The 24,890-nt window shown below is 39.1% G+C and overlaps 1 protein-coding gene across 8 annotated transcripts in view; it reads right to left on the bottom strand.

Moving 5' to 3' along the window:
• Nucleotides 1-24,890, bottom strand: part of LOC149191548 (SET domain-containing protein) — a 411,000-nt gene that overhangs the window by 140,508 nt on the left and 245,602 nt on the right. For all 8 annotated transcript variants that reach the window (XM_089404325.1, XM_089404324.1, XM_089404322.1 and 5 more), the window contains one exon: nt 14,099-14,163. In XM_089404325.1, coding sequence (XP_089260451.1) covers nt 14,099-14,163 — 65 coding nt within the window. The remainder of the gene's footprint in view (nt 1-14,098; nt 14,164-24,890) is intronic.

Consider the following 24,890-nt stretch of genomic DNA (forward strand, 5'->3'; position numbering starts at 1 on the left):
AGAAGCCAACAGTCGCATCTATTCACCCACCAACGTTGTGTATAAATATAAGAGGACTTTTCCTCATTTAGACTCACTCATCTCATCACATCTCTCTCTCTACTGCGTAGATATGAGTCTCTTCTCTACTGCGCTGAAATGGGTCTCTCTCTCTCACACATGTGAAGCCGGAAGCTGTTGAATTTGAAGCTGCAACTGCAGAAGTAAAGATTGACTTGCGTGGCCTAGAAGATCCCCTCTTTGGAACTGCGTTGTAGGTTCATCTGAACCTCCTTTGAAAGCCGCAACTTTTGGTGGTGGAATGAAGTCAATCCGACGAACGGTTTGCAAGATATCAACTGCCCTAGTTTGAAGCCGGAAACTGCTGAAACTGAAGCTGCAACTGCAGAAGTAAAGATTGACTTGCGTGGCCTAGAAGATCTCCTCTTTGGAACTACGCTATAGGTTCATCTGAACCTCCTTTGAAAGCCGCAACTTTTGGTGGTGGAATGAAGTCAATCCGACGAACGGTTTGCAAGATATCGACTGCCCTAGTTTGAAGCCGGAAACTGCTGAAACTGAAGCTGCAACTGCAGAAGTAAAGATTGACTTGCATGGCCTAGAAGATCTCTTCATCTGAACTGCGCTGTAGGTTCATCTGAACCTCCTTTGAAAGCCGCAACTTTTGGTGGTGGAATGAAGTCAATCCGACGAACGGTTTGCAAGATATAGACTGCCCTAGTTTGAAGCCGGAAACTGCTGAAACTGAAGCTGCAACTGCAGAAGTAAAGATTGACTTGCGTGGCCTAGAACATCTCCTCATCTGAACTGCGCTGTAGGTTCATCTGAACCTCCTCTGGAAGCCGAAACTTTTGGTGGTGGAATGAAGTCAATCTGACTGTCGGTTTGTGAGATATGGTCTGCCCTAGTTTGATAATGAAGCCGCTAATGCTGATGCTACTGATCTAGGGTTTCCTACTGCTGATATGAATCAGATTTATTGTACTATTTCTCTCTGCTGAATTATTGAAGATAAAAGAAGATTTGATCAAAGGGTTTCCCCACACATTGTGGGGTTTGTCCCTGGCTAGCCGCCACATCTTGTGTCTCTTGTCTTGGCTTGTTTTCTATCGATCGTTTAATGTTCTATCTGCACTTTACTTTATGTACATGTGATTGCTAATCGGTGGAATATAATAAGAAAAAGAAGTAAACTGTTATAAGCATAGAACATACCATAACTTAACAAATAGCCCCGAGCGCTCGGTCATGTGGGAAGCCAGGAAACCATAGGAACAACACTAAAGTGAAAGACAGGTCCCGTGCTCCAAAACTGGAGGAATATCGGAGGCGTTTCGGACGGTAAGTGGATTTGGCATGGGAACGAGCAATTCCATACATTAATTGATGCGTGTCTGGCAGATGAGAGAGAAAACCGCTCCCATCACGGGCTACTGTCCGAGCAAGTCAACCGCGCGCTAAGAGCGATAACCGTAGGATCTGGAGGCCCCAGATCTAACGGCGGAGATTGCACCCAATGGGAAACCAGATTCGGAGGGAGAAATAAGCTACGACATATGACGATTTGAAGTCTGATTTGACCGCTGAGCTGGCAGATGAATCATTTCACAGAGTAACTGAAATAACGAACTATTTGAGTCAAGCTAGCGCTCAGTTCATGAGAGGACAAGTGGCCACTTCCCTGTGAGACGTTACACAGTGGCGATGACGCAGAGACAGGGAATTCCAAGCAGACAGTAGCAAGTGATCCGAAGAGGCGGAAGAGAAAGCAAACAATCAAGAGACGGATTAGCTTTAAGCCATGAACAGACAGAGAACAGAACAGAGGAGACAAGAAGAAGAAGGAGACAATGAGACAGAGGAAACAGACAAAGAGTGAAGCAGAGAATAGAGAGTTGAGCTGACCTGCAAAGCTAAGGCAGCATCGAGCAGACAAAAGGCTTGAGAGGTTCAAGTAATCCCTGTGAGGGTATTTGTCGGGAATTGAGTACCAAATTGGACTCATCCCATTAAGACCAGTTGAGGTCGAGACTTAGTAAGGGGGAGTCTATGCACTCTAGTGGCTTGGGGAAACCAAGTACCACCCTGCTAAGCATCATCTGTTTTAGGAGACTCAAATTGAGCTCCTCATTGTAAAACTCTGCTTAAAGACACAATAAAGAAGGCCACCATTGAAAGCTGGACCGAAAATGTAGCCCAGGAGGATTGGGTGAACTCCTTACTAAATTGTTGTGTTTTTGTATTTGCTTACTGTATTTCTCTTACTGTTTTCTGTTTTCCAGTGTCTGTGTATTTTGCAATCTTATCGATCCGTTGCCTAAGATAACATAGACACCACACCAGCACATGAGTCTGTAATACCTTCATTAATTAATTAACTGAGATCACTCACAAGTGATTTTCAGATCAAGTGGTATCAGAGCTCTAGGTTGTTAAGGTTAGACAAACTTGTGCTGGATTTAGCTGTTGAATGCTAACTAGATCAAAGCTCAAATTAGGAGAAGGAGAGTTGGTCGAAACTAATCCTGAAATTGGGAGAGTCTATCCTCAGAAGACAATGTCAGAGGAAGGTTCTATGGGGCCAGACCCTCAATTCATAGATAGTTTCCTAGCCATAAGGTCCATGGTAGAGGAAATGTATAAGGACTTTAGAAAACATAAGGATGAAGATTCATCAGGCTCCAAACAAGATAAAGGAGAAGAAGAGTCTCTCCTCCATGACCACTCAAAAGGCAAAGGGAAAGAAGAAAGCTTTCTCACACCTCCTAATAGCCCTGAACATAAAAAGAAGGCATCTTTGATTAAACTAGATGTTAAATTTGATTTACCTATATATGATGGAGAGTTGAATGTAGAAAAGCTGGACAATTGGATTAGACAAATTGATGTTTATTGTAAAGTGCAGAGTATTGATTCAGACAAGAGAAAGATTCAGCTGGCAAGCCTACACCTTGGAGGTACTGCCTTGGCTTGGTGGGAAGGTAGGACTCAAGCTGACATGAAGAGACATGGTAAGCCCATCTCTGTCTGGAGTGAATTTGTTTCTGCAATCAAAAAGCAGTTCTATCCATTGGCCTACATGCAACAAGCCATGATGAGCTGGCAAACTCTTCGACAGTTGAAAGGGCAAAGTGTACAAGGATACACCCAAGAATTTAGGAAGAGAGTATTGATTCTAGGAATCTCATTAGACTCACCTGAGACTTTGTTGAAGTACATCGGTGGTCTACACAGCTACATGAGGCACACTATCCTCATGTTTAATCCCACTAGCATAGATGAGGTATCTGTACAAGCTACTCATCTAGAAGCTAGAGGAAAGAATGGAAGTCTAGAAGTTGGGGGATCATCCCAACCCACTGCAAACCATTGTTTTACAAAACGGGCGGGTTGAAACGGAAACGGCCGTTTCTGACCGTTTCATTAGCCCACAGGTTGACCCGGCCCATGACCCGGCTCGGCTGACCGAGTCAGCAATGACTCGGCCGAGTCAGCAATGACTCGGCCGAGTCATCCAATGACTCGGCCGAGTCATTGCTGACTCGGTCAACCCGGCCGGGTTTGTATTGACTCGGCCGAGTCATGGAAAGGACGGCTGGGCAGCAATTTTAATAAAAAAAATTCATGCTGGCAAACTCTTCGACAGTTGAAAGGGCAAAGTGTACAAGGATACACCCAAGAATTTAGGAAGAGAGTATTGATTCTAGGAATCTCATTAGACTCACCTGAGACTTTGTTGAAGTACATCGGTGGTCTACACAGCTACATGAGGCACACTATCCTCATGTTTAATCCCACTAGCATAGATGAGGTATCTGTACAAGCTACTCATCTAGAAGCTAGAGGAAAGAATGGAAGTCTAGAAGTTGGGGGATCATCCCAACCCACTGCAAACCATTGTTTTACAAAACGGGCGGGTTGAAACGGAAACGGCCGTTTCTGACCGTTTCATTAGCCCACAGGTTGACCCGGCCCATGACCCGGCTCGGCTGACCGAGTCAGCAATGACTCGGCCGAGTCATCCAATGACTCGGCCGAGTCATTGCTGACTCGGTCAACCCGGCCGGGTTTGTATTGACTCGGCCGAGTCATGGAAAGGACGGCTGGGCAGCAATTTTAATAAAAAAAATTCATGTTTTTGCTGATATTTGGTAAAAAAATTCATGTTTTTGCTGATATTTGATAAAAAAAATACTCAAGTGCATGGCTCTTTAAACTTTAAAGTCTTTCAGCAAACTAATTCAGGCAGCTTTAGGGAAACCTGATTCAGCATTTGATTTTTGAACCTTCTATCTACTGGATATAACCGTGTGAAATGTTCATTTATGTGACTCACCTCTTAATATGGATTCAGAAGACCCTTCACCATACAACTTTATTTAGGGGACAGTTCTTGAAGAATTACAGTGCACAGTATAAGAGGAACCTGGGGTAGCTCCAGTGATACAAACTTTAGTTTCTCAGTCACTTGTTGAGTGGTTTTAGGATTGTCATCTTCAGGTATAAATTATAATGGCTCCTAGATGGTTGTGAACTCAGCCCTTCTTCCACCGAGATACATGCCAATAAACAGGTTGTTTATACAGTCTTCTAATCAGCAACACGTCCTCTCAAAGGTTGGCTGTAGCTGGACCTCCAAAACTGATAAATCTAGCCCCTTTTTACTGAATATATCAGTTCCGCGAACAGGCACCAAACTCAGCCCAGGTCACAGCTCAGTATCTCACAAACACCCACAATAACTCAGTCTCCATGCAGGGTATGTTATTATGGAATTGAATGGTTGTCTTCCATGTATATTATAATGTTGTGTGTTTGGAAACTTGAATGAAAATCTTTAAAATTATGTTTAAAATATTTAAAATTATGTTTTTTTATAAAAAAAATAAATATTTAATGTATTTTTTACAACGACCGAGTCATTGAAATCGAGCCGGCCGAGTCATTACCGAGTCCGAGTCCGAGTCGGAGTCGATCCTCGGCCGAGTCCGAGTCCGAGTCCGAGTTGTAAAACACTGCTGCAAACAAGAATAAGGAGAAAAGAAAATAGAAATGGAAAGCAAGGAAGGCTAACACTGCACAGAAGAGCAAGTATTCATGCACTCACTGTAAGAAGGATGGGCATGATGATGAGCACTGTGGGATTTTGCATCCGGAGCTGAGACCTAAGAAGCTCGAGGGCAAGAAGAAGAAGACTGTTGCAGCTATTCAAAAAGATTTGGGGTCAGACTCAGGAGATGAAACAACTATTGCAGCCACAGGTATAAAAGGTTGTCCTATTTAGAGAACGCAGAAATCAAGAAGCAGGTGCAGGAGTTTCTCGAGAAGGGGTCCATCAGACCTAGCACATCACCATGTGGATCACCAATTGTTTTGGTGAGAAAGAAAGATGGCTCGTGGAGAATGTGCATTGATTACCGAGCACTGAATAAGATAACAATCAAAAATCATTATCCCCTTCCTTGCATAGATGATCTTTTAGATCAATTGAAAGACGTTGTTTATTTTTCCAAGTTAGACTTGCATAGTGGATATCATCAGGTCAGAGCTGTAGAACAACATGCATGGAAGATTGCTTTCAAAACAAAGCAGGGATTGTATGAGTGGCTGGTTATGCCTTTTGGCTTAACTAATGCTCCTGCTACTTTCATGAGAATAATGAATGATGTACTCAGACCTTTTCTTGATGATTTTGTTATTGTGTATCTGGATGACATTCTGATATTTAGCAAAACATGGGAAGAACATTTAAAGCATGTTAAGCAGACACTAGATGTTTTGAAAAGAGAAAAAAATTATGTTAAACTCTCAAAATGTGAATTTGGCAAAACATCTTTAAATTATTTGGGACATATAGTAGGGGGTGGTGAATTGAAGATAAATCCCTCTAAGGTGGCAGTCATTGTAAACTAGCCCAATCCCAAATCTACTACAGAAGTTAGAAGCTTCTTAGGAGCAGCACAATATTGTAGGAAGTTCATTTCTAACTTTTCCTTAATTGCAGCTCCCTTACATGCTTTAACAGGATTGAACAAGGTGTTTCAGTGGGGACACAAACAGCAGAAAGCCTTCGACACCTTGAAAAAAAAGATTAGTACAACACCAGTACTAGCACTGCCTGATCTTCAAAGACCATTTGAGATCCAAACGGATGCCAGTGACTATGCCATGGGAGCAGTGTGGATACAGCACGGTAAACCCATATGTTATCATTCTGAGACATTTAATTCTGTAGTAGTTAACTATCCCACAAATGATAAAGAATTGTATGCATTAGTACAGAGTGTGAAAAAGTGGAAACGTTACTTGATGGGCAAATAGACAGTAATACATATTGATCATCAACCACTTCAATATCTACACTCCCAAACTAAGTTGCAGCAATCAAGACACTATAGATGGATGGGTTTTCTACAACAGTTTCATTTAGTCATCAGATATAAAAAGGGCATACACAATAAAGTTGCGATATGTTATCTAGACCCATTATAAATGCATCTACTATACTTGAGCATAATTCTGTGTTACATGAAAGCTACATTGAACAATATGCTCGAAGATATAGATTTCAAAGATGTATATGCAACTTTAAGTCAAGGCAAACGAGTAGAAGAATTGGATTATCATGTAAAGGACCGACTTCTATATCATTGTTGGAAGTTATGCATTCCACAAACTAAAAAAGTAAAAATAATTCGAGAAGCACAAACTTCTCTAATATCAGGTCACTTTGGGGTAAGTAAAACAATTGCACAGGTGCAAAGATTTTGTTATTGGCCAAAAATGAACAAGACAATTTCTAGATATGTAAGAGGGTGTACTATGTGTGCTAAAAGCAAGCCCAACAATAGAAAACTAGGCTTGTACACTCCATTACCAGTTCCTTCTCATCCTTGGGAAGGTGTTTCCATGGATTTTGTTGGAGGACTGCCTAAATCTAGGAAAGGTCATGATTATCTATATGTTGTTGTGGATAGATCAGCAAAATGTGTATTTTGATACCTTGTAATAAACAGATTATAGCTGAACAAACTGCAAAACTGTTCTTTCAACATGTATGGGTTCATTTTGGATTACCCACTTGCATTGTATCTGATCGAGACACCCGATTTGTGGGAAAGTTTTGGTCAAGTCTGTGGGAACTGATGGACACCAAACTGAAGAAGAGCACAACTTTTCATCCACAAACCGATGGCTAGACAGAAGTAGTCAACAGGACAGTGATCCAGTTACTCAGAGGATATTGCAACAAGCATCCTAAGCTTTGGGATGAACATTTGTGTTATGTGCAGCATGCTTACAATCGAGCAAAACATTTTTCTACACAAAGATCTCCTTTTGAGACCTGTTTTGGTTTCACACCAAGGTCTCCTTTGGATTTTGTCTTTGGTAAAGACACCACAGTTGAGGAACACAGTGATGTGGACAAAGCAACTAGGTTCATTGAACAAATCCAAGAGATCCACCAAGCAGTACAAGAACAGTTGGAAAAGAGCCAAGCCAAATATAATGCAAGGCATGATAAGCATCAAATGGAGCATAGTTTCCAAGTTGGTGACCAAGTCTGGCTGTATATCAGCAAGGACAGAATGCAAGGTGAAGGTAAAAGGCTAAAGCCTATCAAGTATGGACCTTTCAAGATACTTGAGAAAATTGGTGAGAATGCTTTTCGCCTTGACCTACCAGCTTACATGCACATCTACTAAGTCGTAAATGCAGATTGCTTGAGATTGTTTGAACCTTCACTAATTGACGATCCTGAAGAAGAGAGTCAATTGCCTTCTATTGATGACCTGCTATCTGAATATCTTAATGAATTGCAGGAGGACACAGTTCTGGACAGGAAGGTGAGGACGACACGTAGGGGAGATGTTGAGTACCTCAGAGTTGGGCTCAAGGGTTCAAAGCCAAGCAGTGCGAAATGGATAGAGATTGGACAAGTGAGAAAATTGTATTCTCACTTAGTCGATGCTTGAAAATCAACTTTTGGTGGTCCAAAAGCTTTTTCAGTGGAAGGCTGTGATCCGAATTAGATCCATAAAAATTATCAGAGTTTTATGACTGTATCAAATCATAACAAACTTCAAAAACCTTGTAAACAAAGAGCTATCAGGAAGGACCTCTGGACAGTGGCAGTTTGTAGCCAGCACGGAACGACGAGGACCTCGGTCAAAGCGCGCTGACCGAGGCCCATGGAGACCACGCAGTGGCGCAAAAATAGCAGTTAGGAAGCTCAGATCAGAAAACAGAGGTCGTTACCCCTCGAAATGGAATAGCCCTGAGCGCTCGGTCACATGGGAAGCCAGGAAACCGTAGGAAAAGCGCTAAAGCGAAAGGCAGGTCCCGCGCTCCAAAACCGGTGGAATATCGGAGGCGTTTCGGGCAGTAAGCGAATTTGGCAAGGGAACGAGCAATTCCATACATTGATTGACGCGTGTCCGGCGGATGAGAGAGAAAACCGCTCTCATCACAGGCTAACGTCTGAGCAAGTCAACTGCGAGATAAAAGCGATAACCGTGGGATCCGAAGGCCCTAGATCTAATGGCATGGATTGCGCCCATTGGGAAACCGGATTCCGAGGGAGAAATAAGCTATGGCATATGACAATTTGAAGTCCAATTTGACCGCTGAGCTGGCGAATGAATCATTTCACAGAGTAACTGAAATAACGAACCGTTCGAGGAAAGTTGGCGCTCAATTCATGAGAGGACAAGTGGCCATTTCCCTGTGAAACGTTACACAGTGGCGATGACGCAGAGGCAGGGAATTCCAAGCGGACAGCAGCAGGCGATCTGAAGAGGCAGAAGAGAAAGCGAACAGTCAAGAGACGGATTGGCTTTAAGCCATGAATAGACAGAGAACAGAACAGAGGAGACAAGAAGAAAAAGGAGACAGTGAGACAGAGGAAACAAAGCAAAGAGTGAAGCAGAGAACAGAGAATCGAGTTGACCTGCAGAGCTAAGGTAGCATCGAACAAACAGAAGGCTTGAGAGGTTCAAGTATTCCTGTGAGGGTATCTGTTGGGCACTGAGTACCAAATTGGACTCATCCCATTCAGACTAGTTGAGGTCGAGACTTAGTAAGGGGGATTCTGTGCACTCTAGTGGCTTGGGGAATCCAAGTACCACCCTGCTAAGCATCATCTGTTTCAGGAGACTCAAATTGAGCTCCTCATTGTAAAACTTTGCTTAAAGACACAATAAAGAAGGCCACCACTAAAAGCTGGACCGGAGACGTAGCCCATGAGGATTGGGTGAACTCCTTATTAAATTGTTGTGTTTTTGTATTTGCTTACTGTATTTCTCTTACTGTTTTCCGTTTTCCAGTGTCTGTGTATTTTGCAATCTTATCAATCCGTTGCCTAAGATAACATAGACACCACATCAGCACATGAGTCTGTAATACCTTCATTAATTAATTAACTGAGATCAATCACAGGTGATTTTCAAATCAAGAAAGATCACTTTCTGATGAAGAAAAGGATGACATGACTATTGGTTCAACCCTATGGTTCGTTGAAGGAAGTGATGAAGAAAGATGGTCAAAGCCCTACGAAGAAGTTATGATGAAGAAGGCTCCATAATGAAGAAGATGAAGTTCATGACATGATACAGAAAGAGGATCCCTACAAGCAACTGATAGTACCATAATCTCCACCAAAAAATTGATAGTTGATGTTGGAAACAAGTCCCTAGTTAAGAGGGAGGGATAGACACATCATTCTTGTTTTCATGGTATGAAGAAAGAATGGAGGACGCATCTGAGGTAGATTTCGATACTCTTTGACGATGTTGTAAGGCATCCAATAGGCAAGAGTTGTCGAAGAGGAAATTCCTTAAGGATGTGTTATTCCAAGACAAGAATGGTCCTAAAAGGACATACCTTGTGAACATCCGGGTGGGGTATGTGCCTCAAGAGACAATGATGATGGTGTCTCAGTCATTGTCTTTCTAGCATTGTGCTCTAATCTTGTGGAGAGATGGAGTTGTTAGTCAAGGCCTTGCTATGTGACAATGCTAGTTGGTACGATGAGATGCAATGAAATAAGTTGAAATAATAACTTATAAGATGGGTTACCAATCCAACTCTTCTTATGAGAATTCTTTAGTATGAGAATGTCCAAGTACCTTGTATAGATTATGAACACCTCCCTAGTTAACAGGGAGTGTTGAAATATGTAATTAGGTTCAGTCATCATAATGACATATGTAATCATGATTTTATGTAAAGAGAAAAAGAAAATTATTACTGTCATTCTTGAAGCATGGGTTTCATGCTCAAGGTTATTTTACTTATAGTTCAAGCACCCATTGAGTACCTATAGGGCTTGTCATTGAGTCAACAAGTCAACTTAGTCATTGTCATGTATGGAAGACCCTCTTGGGCATCATGTATCAAGTTAAAGAAATATATTGTAAAGTCAAAGTGTCATAAGAAATCCTCCAAGACAAGTCAACCTTCAAGAAAAGATGTCGGCGTACAAGGAGGGGCAAGTCAACCTCATGATAGGGCTATTCAACCACCAAGAGAAGACTATAAATTAGAAGCACTCAACCTCATGTATAGTCATCAATCAAGCTCACAACAAGTTCGATCAAGCGAAAAAGAAGCCTTCTAGCTAACGAAAAAGGAAAGAAATTTAAGAAGAAGAAAGATCGAAATTTTGGACTATTTCTAGGCATTGTTCCTCACATGTGTGAAAGAGTTAGGGCATCAACCATTGCAGCAAAGATTGAAATATTGCAAGAGGCCGAAATCAAATAAAAGAAGGATCATTTTGCAAGTTGAATTGTTGGAGAAGAAGCTACTATCCAAGCAAAGGAGACAAAGGAAGCAAATCACCATATTTATCTCACACGTGTGACCTAGGGTTTCTACAGTAGAAGCCAAAAATGGAGTCCTGAAGCAGAAAGTCAAAAATATGAGGAAGGGTCGAAATTTGAAGTTGTGGAGCAAGTTTGACTAGCGTTGATGTTGGGGAAGAGAAGTTCATCAAAGGAAGGATTGACTTGGTCCTGGAGGGATCTTTGACAAGGAACTTAGGTCTTGGAATTCGTCATTTGAAGTTTTATAAGAAGAGAAGAGTTCTTGTGGGTTTTCCTCTCAAAAAAGGAGGTTTTGGCCTTAGATTACAGCCTACATTTTGTGTCCTCATGCCTTATTGAACTTTATTGTTTGGTAAAAGTTTGATGATAGAAAACACAATAATAGTCAAGTTGAAGAAGAAGCTAATCAAGTTAAGTAAAAGGACATCACAAGTAGTTACCAAAGAAAGAGAAATCACCTATTTAGCTACTTCTAGATTTCTCAACAAATCTTTCCCGGAAGGATCTTATAGTCATGTTGTTGACTCTCTTGACTCGTGAACTAACAAACCCTAGAAGCATAAAGAACATGCTTTTACCTAGAAGACCATCAATAATGAACATGAAACCCATGCTTTAAAATAATAACTTTTTCTTTTCTTCTTTTGTTCGTTACATAAGATACATATTGAAAAGAGTACAATAACAATTATGAAGACCGAAACTAGTTACATTTCCAACACCGAGTTCTATTCAAGACTGATTGAACAATAGACTGGCTAACCTTGTACTGTGATAATTAGTCAGTGGAAGAAACTGTGTGCAGGACTATCTTCAAGGCAGGAAGCAGTGTAGTGTAGGAAGTAATGTTGGACACAGTTTTGGATGCAGTAGGTGAAGACCTCAAGTACTGGATCCTAGATTGTTAGGAAGTAGATTAGGAGCCCTAGTTCAAGAAGTTGCAAGATGAGCAAACTTAGTGATACGAGGGTTGGTTGAGGAAGCTACAACAATTGCAGGTAGCTGATGTAAGGGAAGTATGAATACTTCTGACACAAGTTGAGGCTTGTTGATGGAATCTCCCTATTTGAGAGGAAGTAAGCATGGATTTCTCCTCTCAAGTTGAGAGGGAGTAAGGTTGGACATTGGTTCTCCTTGTGTCATGTACTAGGCCAGGACTAACTACCACAAGTCTAGTGCATGCATCACAAATAGGGAGAATGAAAGATTGAATAAGCATGGTTCTCCTTGTGTAAGGTATTGACATGGATAAGGAGAATGGTGGATTGAATAAGCATCTTGGACAAACATTCTTGAGTCATGTACTATGATGGATTAGGATGGAGATCCTAAGTCAAGTACATGGACTTGGATAAAGAATGGTCTAGTGGACAGACATTTCCTTGAGGGAAATGGTCTAGTGAAGGACATACTCTGGGTATCCTAGGTGGAGTATGTACCTCGGTGAGGCAATGTGGTGTCCCATGGAATGCCTCCCAGCATTGTGCTCTAATCTTGTGGAGAGATAGAGTGTACCTGTTAAGGCCTTGGTAATGTGACAATGTTGGATATGATGTTAATATCACTAGTGATGCTTATCAATTTGGATCCCTTCGTATGAGAATATTTCAACTTGAGATGGACCTATTGAGTCATTATGAATACCTTCCTAGTTAAGAGGTAGAGCTGGAAAAGTAACTAGGTCCTGTCTTCATATTTATCTATGTACTTGTATTAATTTATGCAAAAGAAGAAAGAAAATATTGTTTTCAAGCATGGGTTTCATGCTCCATTTAAATGGTCAACTAGGTCAAGCATGCATTTCATGCTCCTAGGGTTTGTCAAGTCAAGAAAATATTTGTCATGAGTCAGAAGAGTCATTGTCATAGGTAAAAGACCCATTTGGGCAATTTGTATTAAGGAAGAATCATTTTTTTTGAGTTTATAAAGTCAATTTGGACTCCAAAGACCAAGTCCTCCTTGCCAGTGAAAGTTGGCCTAGAAGAGGCCTATTCGACCCCTTGAGAAGGGTATAAAAGGGAAGAGACTTCGACTCATTTGCACACCAATCATCAGCAAGTTTGATCTACACCTAAACAAGAAGAAATCAAGAGCGAAGAACAAAGGAGGAGCAAGTCAAAGAGAACAAGAAAATCTGATGGTTTTGATCATTTTCTCTCACACGAGCAAAGATCCTATGGTTTTTCCAGCTGTTGTAGGGCTGAAGATTACAGGCCGAATTGCAGACCTGAGGAAGAGGGACGAGATTTGTAAAGGTTGACCATATTTGACTTGGAGAGCTTTGACTTGATTGAGAAAGACTTTTGGAGAGCTGACTTGAGGCTTGAGGAGGTTTTGGATTGGTCTTTGGGTTTTGGAGGTCTCATTTTGATCTGATTCTATAAGAAGAGGATTGTTCAGGTTTTCCCCAATTGTGGGGTTTTTCCCTAGCTTTTAGCCTATATCTTGTGTTCTTTGTGTCTTTGTGATCTTCATGTTTTGGTAATTCCTTGATGAAGTAAAAACTAAATAATAAAAAGGCAACAAATATCACAAGTAATTATCAAGCAAGGAAAATCATCATTAATCTACAAATACCTTGATTTTCCAACAAGAAGTCCCATTAACCTACTTTTGTGATCATTCGTTGGGCATTGATAAAGTTATCTTATTTATCAATCTATCTTGTCTATTAACCTGAAAATTGAATTTCAACCCAAAAAATATCATTCCTCAAAACAAAATGAATTTATATATTAAAAGGATTTCAAATTCTTCCCCCAATGTCAGCCTCAAAATTTTATTTTAGAAGTGTGACAGTGAGACTAGTAAAAAATAAAGCAAAGCATTATAGATCTTCAGAGACTTGATGAAAATGATTGTTACCCATTTATCGCAGAACCATAAATATTTTCCAGATTAAACAGCATAATGATCTAACTTCCACATTAAATATGTAGCAGACTACTGTCCAGTACAAAATAGTATCCTCTAATATTGGCCACAGTCGTCCATATAGAATAACACAGAACCTAAATATTTCAAAACAAAAACATTTTCAAGTAGGGTTCAAAAGAAACGATTCAGATAGGTAGTTTTACAGTATACCATTTAAAATATCCATGGAAATTAGTCTAATAGAAAAGCTCAATTATCTCAGATCTGTCCAACAAATTCAGGAGAAATCGTTAACATTGAATAGAATCACATCATATGGATATGATTCCGTATGAATAGCCTGTAATAAAGACAGCCAATCCAAACTGAGCAATTTCATGGTTTGACAAATCTACCTCATTGCCTTTATTACCATAGCTTATTCGTATCTCTTCCTCAGCAGCAAATGCAACATTTGGACCTTCAAAAAATGCATTTAAAAAGAAATATTTAATTTAAAACAATAATAATAGTTGAATAAGAAATTTTATGTTGTTGGAAAAATGGTACCATTTTCAGTTATGCTAGAAGCTAAATAGAACATTCATTTAAAACTGAATTCTAAAAAGAAAAACAGAAAATGTTGGCAATGAAAGATGAAAAACTAGTACTCTGCAAAAAATCATTTTTGTATCATGTCCATCTAAAAGAACGACAGAATGACTTTACCAAAACATAAAGGAAAGATTTCATAGATCATCCTCCTTGAACAAGACGAAGCAATATGTAATGATTAAATATGAAGCAGAACACTAAATTCCATAGGTACTAAAAAGGAACAAATCACATGAGAATAACGACTATCAGGTGCACTGTTAAACATGAATGCAGGAGAGATCTTATGCATTATCTGCAGTGGGAGTAATCAATAAAGAATATGGCTCATGAATAAAATATATGGCTCTTGAATACAAATGATATGGAAACAAGCAATTTTCTACTGAATCCTTGAAGGATTAAAATTTAAAACACATAGAGAGAGTGTCAATAATTTGGGCAAAATGTGGGATAATATTATAATTATTAATAGAAAATGTCACACACCCTGGTAGCTATGGTGTCAAATTCTGTTTACAGTTCTCTGCAATGGACACATTATCCTTCAATGATGTGTGTGTGTTTACTCAAGGTGGCAAATTAAGAAAAGAGCCACATAGATGTATTTGTATGTTATGTATACAATTATTCTACTAACCCAATTAACTCTATTTTTAGACTAAGGGGCACGATCAAAGATCATGCCCTTTCATGTATTGGCTCTTGGGCTATATTTAAGCCTGAGCCCTCATTCATTGGAATCATCCTTCAATTATTAATAAAATATATATGTATTTCTGTTTATTACTGAGTCTGTATACTCCATATCGTATCAGAGTCGGGTTCATTCCTCTAGCCCGGGTCATCATGGCACTATCTGATTAGCCAGTTACTGTTCGTTGCTTCCGTTCTCTATTCTTCGCCAACTCGCAATCCATTGTTGTGTAGTAGCTTTATTCAGTCGTGTTGCTACGTTGCCGCCATCATTTCTGTCGCACCAACAATTTCCGCCACCATTCCAGACCTCCATGTATTTCGTCTAGCCATTGCAGTGACCCTGTTTTCGCTACCCTATTTTGTCATTTTTCTCAATAGCTGTGACCATATTTCGTTCTCCGTCGCCTTACTGACCGCGTCCCTGTCTCCCAAGATTCCCCTTGACTTCCATCCGATAGTTCACACCCGTTCACCACGTCCTGTGTTCATATCCACTATCCGCTACCAGTTTCTGTTGTTTGTACCCAGTTTGCATAGATTTCAAACCCTGCCCAAAGCCGTTGATTCATTCACTCACACACCTTCCCAACAAACTGTCACATCTTTCAACTCCATCGTTCACTTTATGTAATTAACTTCATGTTATATGTAGTAACATAGGTTATTAAATCATAAAGCCATATATATAGGTTTAAACTAAATTATATATATATATATATATATATATATATATATTTGAATTAAAAAGTAAAAAAAAGGTATATTTATTTATTTTATTTTTTAAATTATATTATATATTAAAAATAAAATTAGAGTCAAGTTAAGAAAAAAGGTTAAGCTTGATAAGTATACTCCAACTCATACCCGATCAATGTCATCATCAATGTCAATGACCAATTTTACTAAAAAATTGATTGATCTTGAGAATAAGGTTACCGAACATTCCAATGAAATCAAGGAGCTCTAAGATACAACAAAGAGAATAGAGAGTTAGTTCGAACATAACCATAACAAATTTAAAAAGGATCATGCAATCCTTTCAAACAAGGTGGATCTAAATCATAATCAAGCAATAGGAATGTTAACCTGTATTTGTGACAAGTTGAAGATTACACCCGATCAAATGCCCCAAAATAACGAAGCTACTCAACATCCAAATTCTTTGGATACATCAAACTCATCAAACTCACATCAAACCTTTGAGTCTCCAAAAGCTTCTTCCATATCCAATCAAAAATATAATAACACGAATTTTCAAAATATGCAACTCTAGAATCAATACTCAAATATGCAATTGTCGAATCAATGCCCTTTCTTCAATCCACCAATTGTTACATATCAACAAAGAGAAAAACTCGAGCTCTCCAAATTTGACGGTAATGAGAAATGTAGTGTTGCATGGTTCAATAAAGCAGAAGAATATTTTGAGATTTACGGTATTGACAATGACAATGAAAAGATCAGGCATGCATCCATGCAAATGGAAGGCGAAGCATATAATTGGTATATGTGGTGGAAAAAGACAACACTTGCTATCAGTTGGAAGAAATTCAAAAATGCATTCTTTAAGAGGTTCCAAGGTGTCAAGGAAGAAGAGTTCTTCTCAACACTCACCAGACTACAACAAAAAGGAGATGTGGACGAATACACTAGAGAATGGGAAACTTTAGCTACACGAGTACCTGGATTATCAGAAACTCGTCTCATTCAATCATACATCACGGACTTAAACCCCATCTCCAGGTTGAGCTTGAGCTTCATGACATCACTTCTATAGAAGAAGCAAGACATAAAGCAAAAGTTGTTGAAAAGAAGCACGAAAAGATGTAGTGGCCAAAAGTTGAAAGAGTATATTCGAGACGAAGATTTCCCCAAACTACGAACACAGATAATACAAAATATGTTCCACCACATCTTCGTGAAGGAGACAAAACTAATTTGGAAATGAAAAGAATGAAAGAAGGTAAGTGTAGACGTTGTGGCAAAAAATGGGACCCTAAACATAGATGTGCTAAGGGAAAAGAAACCAAGAACCTGTATAAGTGTGAAGCAACTAATGGTTCAGAGAGTGAAGACTCAAACATAGAAGAGATCGAAGATTCTCCACAAACTTCTCTAGAACCAGATAACGAGAATATTCAGCAAGTGTCATTATCGGCCATGACAAGTATATCGCACCCCCAGACATTAAAGTTAAAAGGTCATATCAAAAAAACAACATAATGGTTCTAATTGATACCAATAGCACTCACAACTTTTTGGACTCAACTATGGCGAAAAGGTTTAACATTTTCACGTTTCATATGCCCAACATGAAAGTTATGGTAGCTGACGGTAAGAAAATTGGAAAAGTAGGGAAATGTTATAAAGTTAAATTACAGATTCAAGGCTATAATCTAGATTCTACATTCTACATTGTACCATTAGGAGGAGTGGATGTGGTCCTAGGTATCCAATGGCTACAAACCCTAGGCACTTACTTTACCAACCATCAAAAGAAATTTATAAAATTTAAATGGGAAGGGAAGAAATACAAGATATATGGGTTCCAGACCCTGAGAATCAAATTGTATCATCATCCTAGGTGATGAAAATGATTCGGAAGGGAGCACCAACTTATTTCGTGCAGTGTCATCAATTAGAAATGCTAACTTCAAATATCATTAATGAAGAGTCACCTTAAGTTCAAGAACTAATCCAAAAGCACGAGAAGGTGTTCCAAGACCTTCCAATGAAGTTGCCTCCTAAAAGAGAAATTGAACATACAATCGAAGTCAACTCAGGATCAAATCCCATCAACATCAAACCATAACGATATCCACATCATCAAAAAATTGAAATTGAGAGATTAGTCCAAGATTTTTTAAAATGCGGTATTATCACAAAAAGAAGAAGCCCATGTGTTGCTCCAGTTGTATTAGTTCGAAAAAAATATGGATTGTTTAGGCTATGCGTAGATTACCAAGGGCTAAACAAGATAACAATTAACAAATTTCCAATTCCATTTATCGATAAAATGCTGGATGAACTACATGGAGCTAAATAATTTTCAAAATTAGATTTGAGATCAGGGTACTACAAAATAAGGATAAGGCTGGAAGACAGCAAAAATTGTGTTCCATACACATGAAGGTCACTATGAGTTTAAGGTAATGCCTTTTGGTCCAACTAATGCTCCAACAACATTCCAAGCCACCATGAATGAGATATTCGGTCCATATCTAAGTAAGTTTGTGTTAGTGTTCTTCAATGATATTCTAATTTATAGTAAAACATGGAAGGAGCATCTATGTAATGCCTCAAATGGGATATTTAGCTAATTATGCACAAATTTAACTCAACCTAATTTCACCATAAAATTTCCATTCAATTTACAGAAGATTGCCATGTAAAATAGAACATGAGAATGCATGCAAATCCATAAAACAATAAGCAGAAAATAATCTAAGCTTTTATTATGATAGACAAACTGGGTTTCATGCAAATACAATCAATGTAGCTGAGATGAAACGCTGACCTCGGCAAATCTGCTCCAATGTTGCACCGGCCTCCCAAAACTAAACTAAAATCAATCACTGCACTTGTGAACTCTGGCTGAATCCACCAAGGAGATGAGGTGGGTTTCTGTCCACTCTCACCAAAATCACACAAGGGTTTTTGTTATAGGGCTACCCATGAAATAGAGAACCGGGTTCTCAACCTCTCATACAAGAGGTAATGTCAAATCCAAGATGTCCTCCAATGGTCTCCTCCTCCTCTTTTTATAGATCTGATGGACCCCTCTAGAAACTCCTATTTTATTATTATTTTAATCATTGAGCACATTTCCCTTAATTAAAATATTATTTTTAATGTGGGAAAATCACTTCTAGCCATCCCATCCTATAGATCTTCTCGTTCTAGTTCCAACAAGCTATTACACTAAGGTGTTCTTCCAAGTATTCCTCCTAAAATGCCACCTTAAGTGTAATTAATTGAGTCAGGCCCATTAATAACTCAGTTTTTTGAAAGTTGTCAGAATGCAATGGAACAAAAGGCAAATTGTGCAGATGATGGAATATACCAAGCAAATGCCATCGGACCTCATAAAAACTCCTCAAAACCCCATGAAGCACCTCTAGAAGCCCCTGGGCCCACTAATGAAGTAAACCTGCACCTGTGACCTATCTACCCCAACCCTGAAAGTCCATCCTAACCATGCCATGAGGAACACCAAAACAAAGGAAAATTATAATCCACAACATTTAGAACAAGTTCTCACTGTATTAGAAGAGCATCAATTCTATGCCAAGAAATCCAAGTGCACTTTTTGGAAAGGGGAAGCAGAGTACCTCGGACATATAATATCCAAGGAAGGAGTAAAAGTAGATCCTAATAAAATCAAGGCTATAAAAGAGTCGCCCAAACCAATTAACATATCCAAGTTAAGGGGTTTCTTGGGGTTAACTGGATACTATCGAAGGTTTATTAAAAATTAGGCCCTTGTAACTGCACCTCTGACAAACTTTCTAAAGAAAAATTCATTTCGTTGGAATGATGAAGCAAAAAAAGGTTTAGACTTGAAGGGAATTATGTCTAATACACCTATATTGGCAACTCCAGGTTTTTCAAAGGCATTTGTAATTGAATGTGATGCTTCAGGATTTGGCATAGGAGCGGTATTAATGCAGGATTGTCATCCAATCGCGTTTGAAAGCAGGAATCTCAACAAGCAAGAATGTCTCAAGTCTACATACAACAAGGAAATGCTCACCATTATGCACACCTTAGCCAAGTGGAGACAATTTTGGGAAGTAAGTTCTCCATACAAACAGACCATAATAGTCTCCAGTACCTCCTCCAACAGAAAACACTCTCTGAAGAACAACAAAAGTGGATTGAAAAAATTGATGCATTTGACATGGAGATATTACATAAAAAGGGAAAGGACAATGTAGTGGCAGATGTTATTTCCAAAAAGATGAAGAAACATCCTTGCTTGCAGCCTCAACTATAGTCCCAGAACGGCTTAATAAAATCTGAAGTGAGTATGCAAAAGATCCAGAAACAAGTGCTATAATCAATAACCTCCCTCAAAATTCAAAATTTGAATAGAAAAACGATATTTTGTGGTACAAGAGAAGGATTTACCTATGTCCAAGTTCCAAATTTAAAGTCAAATTTCTCAAACAGTCTCATGAGTCAGCGAGACATGTAGGTTTCTTTAAAACCTACTATAATGCACGTCAATCATTTTTCTAGAAGGGAATGAATAATTATATTCAAAAATATGTAGCAGAATGTGATCAATGTCAATGACATAAAAGTGAGAACATTATGACCCCAGATCTGCTCCACCCTTTAAATATCCCAAACCAAAAATGGCAAGAAATATCAATGGATTTTATGGAAGAATTACCCATGTCAAATAGAAATGATAAAATTCTTGTAGTAGTAGACAGACTCATAAAGTATGCACACTTCATAGGAATGAAGAAATCAGATTCAGCAGAAGAGATCACCGAGATATTTTGCAAGAATTTCTACAAATTACATGGATTTCCTAAAGTCATTGTTAGTGATAGAGATGTCAAGTTTAAAGGGAATTTTTTTAAGGAGCTTTTCAAACATATTGGAACATAACTCAACATGAGTTTTGCATATCACCCTCAAACAGATGGTCAAACAGAAACTGTCAATAAGTGCTTAGAAGCTTACCTTCATTATTATGCAATAAACAAACAAAAGAAGTGGGCTCAGTGGTTACATCTCGTTGAATGGTGGTACAATTCAACTTCTCACTCTTCTGCAAAAATGACCCCATTTCAAGCTCTGTATGGATATGAACCTCCTAAATCGAAGGAATTGGCCATTTCTAAAACAAAAGTTCCTGCAGTTAAGTAGCAGTTAGAAGAAACCCAAAAAGTCTTTCAAACATTAACAGAAAATCTAACTATTGCAAGAAATCGCATGAAGCAACAGGCCAACCTACACAAAACAGAGAGAGAAACTGAAGTCGGAGAATGGGTATTTGTTAAACTTCATCCTTACAAGCAATTATCCCTAAAGCAAAACGGAAAAAACAAATTGGTGCCAAAGTTTTATGGACCATATCAGATTAACAAAAAGATCAGTGAAGAAGTATATAGCTTAAGCCTTCTAGATAATAGTCAAGTTCACAACGTTTTCCATGTATCTTGTCTTAAAAAGGCATTAGGCAAACACCAATCAACACCAATGTTGTTAAAAGCGCGATCGGGATTAAATCGGCGCCGGGAATAAAGCGGGAAAAAAGCGTTTGGCACAAAAATATTCATTTTTTTTCATTTTTTTTCAATTTTTTTAATATCTAAACCATCTACAACATAAAATAAATACATTGACACATAAATATGATAAAAAAACTAATATATAAGATGTTTAATATCATTTCTAGCGCTAAAATCACACATAGCATTGAATCATGTCCTGAATAGTAAGTCCTGAGTCCCAACTCAGCCTCAAAATATCAACAAAAAATATGATAATGTATCTCATCATGTCATAATGTCATATACAATAAAATGAAAGTCTAATCCTATTGATTTCCTCTGCCCCTCTTGCGAGAAAATGGCACAACTTTCTCTTTCCCTCTAGATGTAGAAGCTGGTGCCTGTGCTGGTGGAAATGGCAGTGGAGTCTGACGTGCTCTAGAAGCTGAAGAACTAGTAGTAGCAGCTATAGGAGGCTAAGGTAGACGGAGACCACGTCCTCTACTGGTGGTAGTGGTAGCCCGGGTAGGCGGGGTCACCTCCTCCTCCTGCTCCTCCTCCTCCACCTGCTCCTCCTCCTCCTCCTGCTCCTGCTCCTGCTCCTCCTACTCCTCCTCCTCCCCCTCCTCCTCCCCCTCATCCTGCACTAACCAATCATCAGTGGGATCCATGAGAGGCCTCTCGGTCTCAACCCTCCATTCAGCAGTGGTGTCAATCCCATCCAATGAGATGGCTTCCGTATCAGGTGTCCTCTCTAGTTGTCTCACCCACAATCGAAGATTGTAGTAGACATAGACCATGTCATTAAGTCTATGGGACTCCAACCTGTACAAAGTTCATGAAATAATAATTAATAATTAATATTATAAAAAAAATATTGTTTAAAACTTTAATGAATTCAAAAATTTATTTGGAAATTTGCAATATTTTAAATGTTTAAGTGTTAACCTATTGCGCTTCTTGTTGTGTATTTTTTCAAATACACTTCAATTGCGCTCACATCCTGAGGAGCTGCATGTTTGGCTGAGGATGCGTACGGCAAGCTTTTGCAAAAGGGGTACTCTGCCACCATACATCTTCCACCATGCGTCTACAACAAAATTACAAATAAAATTTTAAATAAACATAAGAAAAAAATGGAATTTGAAGAGACAATGAAATTTGAAACAAAGTTACAAAGTACAAACTAAAAAATACCTGGCATTTTAATCGTCCTATCAGTGACAGCCATCTCAAAGCCAAATGTGCCACCTGACATCTTATATGTCTCAATTTGTCTAGAGATCTCTATACGTTGTTCTGGAGATCTCACCATCTTCTGGACACAGGTTAATAATCCTTCCACGACCTCAGCATCAAAATGAAACCCACATGCATAAGAAAATGCAGGGTTCAGGAAAAGCCCAGCAGCATGAATGGGACGATGGAGTGTGTTGTTCCATCGCTCATCAATCACTTCCCATAGAAGGAGTTGTCTATGAAACCCATCATCTCCCTTATCATCATAGTAGGACCAAATGGCTTCTTTGGCCCTGTCCATGGCTTCATACAAATAGCCCATTGCGGGCTTCTCACCATCAACCAACCGAAGAACCTTTACCAAAGGTTCAGTAACAGCGCACACCTCCTGCACTCCTGCCCAGAAGTCTTCCTGGTATGAAACTAGTCTGCACACGGCCTCTCCTTCTGGTTTGCGGCTCATTGACGAAGCACGCCACTCCTCTGAAAGAAACATTCTCTTCAAATCCCACATAGAATTCAAGAGGGATTGAAGAGATATGAAACTCGTCGCAAACCGTGTAATGGCGGGGCGCACCAACTCTTTGTTGTTGGTGCATTTTCTCATCAAGCTAAGCACAGATGTGTGATTGTAAATAAATTTTGTGATGCTTTTTGATGAGTCAACAATATCTTTGACAAAGGGAATTTTCCCTATGTCCTCTAACATCAAATCAATACAATGGGCAGCACAAGGTGTCCAAAATAAAGTAGGATGCCTGTCCATAAGCATTCTACCAGCAGCAACATAATTTGCAGCATTGTCCGTTATGACTTGGACAACATTTTCTGCACCCACCTCCAAAATAAACACATCCAGCAAATCACATAAAGTTCTTGCATCTTTGATTTGATGAGTTGCATCAATAGATTTGATAAACATAGTCCCCTTGGGACAACTAACCAAGAAGTTTATAAGGGTTCTCCCCTTTTGGTCAGTCCAACCATCTGACATAACAGTGCATCCTGTTTGTGCCCATGATGCCCTAAAATCCTCCAATCTTTGGGTGCAGTCACGCTTTTCCTCTTGAAGAATCCGGCCTCTGAAATCATGAAGAGAAGGGATTTTGTACCCCGGGCCAACACTGGCAATAGCATCAACAGTAGGTTGGAAAAATGGATTATTCCTTACAATGCTGAAAGGAATATCACTCCAGAGGAGAAATTTTGCCATCAACCTATCAGCTTGTTCTTTTTCAGTTCTTTTTAGCATTGAACCGATAGTTGGTTGTGAACCACGTGTGGTTCGAGGAACAAAAAATGATGATGCAGCTACCGGATTGACTGACGCTGCAGTAGAACCAGTGCCACTTGGCCCACTTCCTTCAGCTGACCTTTTTAGTTGCCTTTTGAGTTCTTCTTTGGCCTCTCTAGTGTGCTCTAATTCTCCCAATGCTCTCATGGCTCTTTGGATAATTTCAGGATTTGTATTTATACAGGGCCCCACATCACGTCCAGGGATTTGTGCAAGGTGGAACTTCAACCTGTACACCCCCCCGAATATCTCCTTTCCACACAACTTGCAATTCAAGTTTTGTCTATCATTCGGAGCTTTAGGTTCACCATATTCCCAGAAAGGATCCAATTTCCTTGGCATGTTTGTTTTTGAATTTTGAATTTGCAAACCTATGGAAAAATAAGGATTAGGAAATAGGAATTTAGGATTACAAATTACAATTTAGCATTTACAAAATTACAAGTTACAAATTTACAAAATCCCAAGTTACCCAACCAAATGGCAAATGCCAAAAAACAATGAAAATCAAAAAACATAAACAATGTTTAAAAAAAATGAAAAAAAAAATAAAAAATTGGTTCCCATAGTCATACCAAGTTACCCATCCCAAATCAATGAAAAATTACAAAAAAATCTTTAAAAACAATGAACATTGAAAACAAATGGTGCCCATATGAAATTTCTCAACCAAAAACAATGAAAAACAAAGTTTATAACAAGGAAAACAAAAAAAAATTAATCTACATACCGTTTTTATGGACAAATTGGTGATCTTGTCTTGGATTTCTCCTAAAACCACTTGGATTCGCTCCCAAACCCTTCAGCTCTCCTCCACAAGGCGTCTCCTCCTCCTCCGCGCGGCGAAAGTCAGAAATGACTAATAAAAAATCGATTTTCATAACTTAAAGCCCGCTGCCCCGCGCCTCGGCGCTTTTTTCAATAAAAATCGCGATTTTTTCGAAAAAATCGTTATAAAAAAAAGCCCGCGATTTTTTGGGATAAAAATCGCGATTTAAGCGCGATAGTGATATTTATCGCGATTTTAACAACACTGATCAACACAGACAACGCTTCCATATTAGATGATGAAGGCAAGTTCATCTTCGAACCAGAAGGAATTGTTACCACCAGGGAAAGGAAGTTGCGATC

The sequence above is a fragment of the Pinus tabuliformis genome, chromosome 2_2, assembly GCF_031772625.1.
Source record: "Pinus tabuliformis cultivar Carrire ecotype Pingquan chromosome 2_2, CPIR1, whole genome shotgun sequence".
NCBI lineage: Eukaryota > Viridiplantae > Streptophyta > Pinopsida > Pinales > Pinaceae > Pinus > Pinus tabuliformis.